Source organism: Wasmannia auropunctata, unplaced genomic scaffold (genome assembly GCF_000956235.1).
Source record: "Wasmannia auropunctata unplaced genomic scaffold, wasmannia.A_1.0 LD336111.1, whole genome shotgun sequence".
NCBI lineage: Eukaryota > Metazoa > Arthropoda > Insecta > Hymenoptera > Formicidae > Wasmannia > Wasmannia auropunctata.
This window is the reverse complement of record NW_012026779.1, coordinates 3666414-3672810: the sequence shown is the minus strand read 5'-3', so window position 1 is coordinate 3672810 and position 6397 is coordinate 3666414. Positions and strand designations below refer to the sequence as shown.

General features: G+C 49.5%; 1 protein-coding gene across 1 annotated transcript; it reads right to left on the bottom strand.

Annotated features, from left to right (window-relative positions):
- Nucleotides 1-5598: 5598 nt before the first annotated feature.
- LOC105450567 lies at nt 5599-6315 on the bottom strand. The gene has a single exon (XM_011690495.1). The coding sequence runs from the start codon at nt 6313-6315 to the stop codon at nt 5599-5601; it is 717 nt and encodes a 238-aa protein (XP_011688797.1).
- Nucleotides 6316-6397: the final 82 nt, after the last annotated feature.

Genomic DNA, 6397 nt, shown 5'->3' with positions numbered 1-6397 from the left:
GTGCGTGCGTGCGTGTGTGTGAAAAAGAGAGAGAGAGAGAGAGAGAGAATGTAAACGCATATTTTATGCGCGCGTGTAGTCAGCTGATCGTCGCGACGGTCCCGCGTACCGCCTGCCGGCGGACAGTAAGTTGCGCCGCCCCTATCTACCATCCGTACGCGGCTCGTAATTCGCTAACTATTTCTCGTTATAATCTGAAAACTAAGCTTCGGACAAAATTTTTGTAAAGGAAAAATCGTCTTAGAATTGAGTCAAAAATACGTCTTTTTAAGGACGAGGAGTTGTTCTGAATCACCCTGTATACAAACATTTATTATCATTTGTTACTATTAAAATTTATTTTCTACTCTTTTGAAAAATAATTTTACTGCTCTTATAAATATACGTATTATAAATGTACGTATAGATATCTGTCCTAAGTTTAATGTTTCGTAAAAGAAAAAATAATATAAAATATAAACAAAATAATAAAATAAAATAAAATATATTTTAAAAATAAATATATTCTAATACTTTTTAGTTGTACGTGGTTTCATTAAAACAAGTTTAAATGCACTTTCAAATAATTTTAAAACAATTGGGACCAGATCAATTACTGCTGGTATTTATAAATTAGAAATCCAGATTATCGATTATGAACATGACATTAGTTACAGAAAAGAAGATTACATTGAAGTTAAAGGATATATAAAAGTTATTAGTAAGTTATATCTTTTTAAAATTCTTAATTTTTTTAAACTCAATTTTTTTTATAATATAAAATATACTTTACATATGACATATTTTTTTGGAAGTTCAAAGTATGTCGGATATAAAGTTAATAGGAGACAAAACATTATCATTTGCTAAGTTATTACAGGGGACAAAACCAATAAAAAGAAAACTCCCTGAATGTAGTTTGGAGTTACCGCCAAGCAAGATTGCTCGCAATTAAATTTGAAATTTAGTAAGCATTACAAATATTTTATTTTATTTAAGAGAATTATAGATTAAGTATGTAACGGTGCATTAAAATCACTAATTCCATATGTTTTAGACAATGATTTTGCGTTCTTCGAATGGTTTATTGCAGTGTACCATCTTAAATGTACATTATAATACGTTGTGGACGTAAGTGGTAATGATTGATCAGAAAAAGGAGCGCAATGAGTAGGGATCCACAAACGACTCCGGTTATAAGTAACAGCTTGGATATATTTTAGGATTATATTTACAAGGGTAGGAAATGTCAGTGTAAGGCTTGTAAAGGAAGCTTGATTTCCAGGAAAGGTAGGAAGTAAGTCGGGTGGCACCCAAAGATGCCGCGCCGAAAGGTGCGAAGGAGTTTAGTGCCGGTGACGACGAAGGTCTTCCTTTTTCAACGCGCTAAAGAGGGCCTTCGTCCGGTCCTGCACGAAGGGCCTGCGTTGGAACCGCGGGATCGGTCTCAGTGGGATTGAGATCACCGATCTCAATCGGGTGCGGTCAGGAGACGCTTGTGCCAGCCGCCGAAGAAGGTCCGCGAAGCGTCCCGGGGAACCGGATGGTCGCGAGCGCCTTGACGGCGTCGCTGGCTGGTGACTCGGCGTGCAGAAGGTCCGGATGGAAGGACCCTTCGGACGCCCGGGAGTCAGCGGCTTCGGTGGGCTGCGCTGCTTCGCTCGTCCTGGCGTTAGCGGTTTCGTCGGCGTCCTGACCGGCGGACTCGGCGGTGAGGTGCTCTCCTCGGTCTGCGTTCATCGGCTGACCGTTGGCCGGGGCCGAGGATCCGTGGGTCGCTGTTCGGGCCTGGCGAAATCGACGGGCGTCAGACGCCACGAGAGGTAGGCCACTCCTGGGTCGAGTCGGCGTTCGGAAGTCTCCTCGGTCGCTGGGGCTTCCTGCGGTGGCGGATGGCTGCTCACCTCGAGAGGACAAGGTGGCCTCCTTTTTCTTGCCCGCGGCGTGGTGGCGGGGCTTCTCCTTGCAGGCTCGGCGAAAACGGCCCGGTTGGGCGTACTCGGAACGGAGCTGAACAGAGGCCTGGTGTGTGCCTTGAATCGAGAGGCCGGGACTCCCGCTTCCTCTCGATTACAAGGGACCGAGCTTGCTCTGTCGCTTGTTACCCCAAAATACTCTCAGAGTGGCGGCCTAAGAAGCTCACACCACTCTGAGAGCAGAAGAACGTGCTTGAGACCATCCACGGAGCCCTAGATATAGCGGGCGTGGGTGAATCTTAATTACGAGAATTGTAGTGGCGGCAGGATGATACCCGATTGACCACGTCCCGATTGACCACCAGCCACTCACAGCGCTTGAACAGTGGAAAATCTCTAGGCACCGGCCGCTGTGAGTGGCTGTGGTCAATCGGGACGTGGTCAAACGGGACGCTCCCGTGGCGGCACCTAGCAGTGGCGCTGCGTACTACTCTCGTCACGTGGCGGGCGCGCGGGCCCGGCGCGCGGCCAGACGCGCGTGCCGTAATTGTACCGCCACAGCACTCCCTTTCCAGTGGGGGACCCACGATTATGATAAGCCTGCCTGGAACCGATCCGGGAAGTGGACTCGTCGTCCGGATCTCGTGGTCCTCGTGGATGGTTCTGTTCTGTGTTTCGGGAGTTGTGTTGGTGCCTCCTTCGTGTCCTCTGTATTAGCTAACAAGTATGCCGGTTTGATTCTGTCTATCAATACGTTGACCATCTTGTTGTTGATCTTGACTTTGATGGTCTTGTCCTTTCGCTCGATAACCTGATATGGTCCGTCGTACGGTGGTTGCAAGATCGTCTTGGGCCCATCGTGTCGTACGAAGACGTGGCTGCTTGTGGCGAGGTCTTTAAAGATGAATGCCTTCTGTGCTGCGTGGTTGGTCCCTTTTTTTGGTCGCAACTGTTCGAACTGCTGGCGCAGCGTTTTGATAAGGTGAGCTGCGTCATCAGCAGTGTTGGTAGGCTCTTTGTTTAAGAATTGACCTGGTAGCCGGAATGTTTCACCGTAAACTAGCTCGGCTCTGGTTGCGTCCAAGTCTTCGCGCCAGGCGGCGCGGATGCCCAGAAGGATTGTAGGCAAGGCTTCTGTCCACTTGTCGTTTGCGTGACATCTGATTGCAGCTTTTAACTGGCGATGAAACCTCTCTACCAGTCCGTTTGCTTGTGGATAGTATGCCGTCGTGCGTAGGTGTTTACTGCCTGTTAGTTCGTTCAGCTGTTTAAACAGCTGTGACTCGAACTGACGTCCTTGATCGATGGTGATCCGCAGGGGCACGCCAAAGCGGCTGATTCAGCCGTTGTAAAATGATTTGGCTACTGTCTCTGCTTCTTGGTTTTCCATTGGGATTACTTCTGGCCATCTCGTAAAGCGGTCTACACAGGTGAGGCAGTATTGATACCTTCAGATACTGGTAGAATTATGATATCGAGATAGACGTGTTCGAACCTTTTGGTGGGCAGATCAAAGGTTTCGTGTGGAGCTGATATGTGCGTCGTTATTTTCGAGCGTTGACAGGCTGTACAAGCTCGCGTCCATTCCCGGCACTCTGCGTTGATGGATGGCCACACGTAGCGTTGTGAGTTTAGTGGTTGTCTTGACGCCTGGGTGTGCCAAATTGTGGATCGCTTCAAAGGCGGCTCGTCTGAATGGCTTGGTAAGAAATGGACGTGGCGTCTTGGTTTTTGTGTCGCACCAGATAGCCAAGCCTGCACCAGGGATTTCGACCTTCTTGAGCTGCAGGCTTTTTTCTTCGACGATAAACGATAACAGCTCTTGGTCTTCTTGTTGAGATTTGGCCAATGCTTCGTAATTAATCGTCGAGTGTATTGCCTCCACTCGTGACAGCGTATCGGCAGTTACGTTGTCCTTGCCTGATATATGGCGTATATCGGTGGTGAATTGACCGATATAGTCAAGATGCCGGAACTATCTTGGCGTGCACTTCTCTGGTCTCTGGCGGAAGGCAAAGATGAGTGGCTTGCGATCGGTGTAGATCACGAACTGGCGAGCTTCTACCATATGTTTAAAATATTTGATGGCCAGGTAGATTGCCAGCAGTTCTCGGTCAAAGGTGCTGTATTTAACTTCAGTGGGATTCAGCTTCTTGGAGTAGAAAGCCAGTGGTTCCCAGTCTTCGCCATGTCGCTGTTGGAGAACTGCCCCGACGCAGCGGTCAGATGCGTCCGTGAAGAGGGCTAGTTCGGCGTACGCCTTTGGATGTGCCAGTAGCGCAGTTTGGGCGAGACTGTTCTTCGTGGATTCGAAAGCTTGTTTCGTTTCTGGCGTCCACTCCAGGATTGTAGCGCCTTTGTTTGAACCGAGAAGATCATGGAGTGGTGCTTGTGCTGCTGCGGCCCTGGGTATAAATCTTCGATAGAAGTTTAACATATCCAGGTAACGTCTAAGTTCTTTGGCTGTTTTGGGCAAATTGTATTCTCGTAGCCTTTTTATTCGGTCAGGTAGTGGCTGTGTACTTTCCGAATTCACTAGGTAACCGAGGAAGGTTACTTGGGAGCGCCCAAAAACACTTTTTGCTGGATTGATGACTACGCCGTACTCATTCAGGCGTTTGAAGAGAATGCGAAGGTGCTCCAGATGCTCATCCTCCGTTCTTGATGCGATAAAAATGTCGTCGAGGTATGCGTAACAGAAGCTTAGTCCACGCAATACCTCGTCGATAAACCGTTGAAAGGTTTGTGCTGCGTTGCGTAACCCGAACGACATGTATGGAAATTCAAACATGCCGAAGGGTGTTGTGATGGCTGTTTTTTCAATGTCTTCCTCGGCGACGGGTATCTGGTGATATGCCCGTACCAAATCGAGAGTGGTGTAAATCCGGGTGCCCTCCAGCGCTTGTGCGAAGTCGTGTATATGGCGCACGGGGTATCGATCCGGTATCGAGCGTGCGTTTACTGCTCGATAGTCCCCGCATGGTCTCCAATTCTCCCCTTTCTTGGGGACAAGATGAAGAGGTGATGCCCAGCAACTTTTCGAAGGCCTAGCGATGCCGAGTTCAATCATGTTTTGGAACTCTTGTTTGGCAATGGCCAATTTATCAGGTGCTAGCCTGCGTGGTTTGCAAGCCACTGGAGGTCCTGGCGTAGTTTTGATGAAATGGCGGGTGTTGTGTTTGGTCTGCCGAGGTCGTCCGTCTGGCCTTGTGATGTCAGGGAATTCACTGAGTAATGCGTGATATGGCGTAGTTCCTCTGATTGTTTTGACGCAGACCTTGTGTGAATTGATTTTGCGTCCTGGCACAGTCAGGTTAGTTACCTGGTCTACCAGTCGACGGTTTTTCAAATCGACCAGCAAGTCAAAATGTGCCAGGAAATCGGCTCCGATGATGGGCTTTGCCACGTCGGCGATGACGAAATCCCACGTAAAACAGCGTCGGAGGCCGAGGTTTAGTGTGAGTGCCTTGGAACCGTAAGTATGAATTGCGGTCCCATTTGCTGCCGCCAGTTCGTACGTGGATCTTGTGCGTGGCCTGCGAAGGTATGTGCGGGGGTACACGCAAAAATCGGCGCCAGTGTCCACGAGGAAGTCTATCTTGGTGTCGAGGTCCATGACGTATAGGCGGCGCGTCGTTCCGAGCTCCCTTTCGGCCGCCATTACTGGGGAGTCGACGCGGGAGTTTCCCGTTTTTCGGAAATTTCATAGTGGTTGGCATTTCTTTGCAGCTTGTCCGAACCTGCAGTGGTACCAACATGGGCCCGAGGCAGATTTTCTTCGTTGCCCAGAACGTGATCGGGATCGTGGCCTTGGCCGGAATTTGTCTCTGCCGCCTTCTCTTAATTCTTTTAATTTTAGAACTGCGACTTCGTTCTGCACGGCTGCTATCTGCTCGAGCAGTAAACGGTGTAGGGCGTTTGCGTCGGTAGCAGGAACCACTTCAGAGATTTTGGCGGTCGGAGCTTTAGTTGCCTTCATAATCGTGTCCGCAATCTCTGCTAGCTGGTCAAGAGTATCGTTGGTTCTTGACACAAGGTGTGGCTGTATGTGCGCAGGGAGTCTGCTTAGCCAGATGGTGCGTAATACGCCATCGCCTACCACGGTGCCGGCGAGGTTCCGGAGATGCCTCAGAAATTGCGAAGGCTTCCGATCGCCGATTTTCTCGTGCTCGAGGAGTTGTCGCGTTTTGTGTTCCTGCAACAGGCTGAGCCTCTTGATGAGCTCTGCTTTTAGTGTGCCGTAGGCGTTTTCTGCAGGCGGATTCATTATGATGTCCCGAACCTCGAGAGTGTGACGCGGTCCGATAGCTGTGAGAGCGTATCCGAACTTCGTTGCGTCCTGGGTGATACCGGCGGCTTGGAAGCTACGGTCGATGATGTTGAACCATAGCTCCGGGTTAGCCGGGGTGAATTCGGGCATTCGCAAGCCTACCCGGTTGACTTCCTCCTGGAGGAACACGGCTTGTGCCTCGATGCCGGAGGTGGAAGCCGTTGGCGTCGTC

What these genes read in the sequence shown, in the direction of transcription:
- LOC105450567 (XM_011690495.1), bottom strand. Translation starts at nt 6,315, where the DNA reads ATGCCCGAATTCACCCCGGCTAACCCGGAGCTATGGTTCAACATCATC.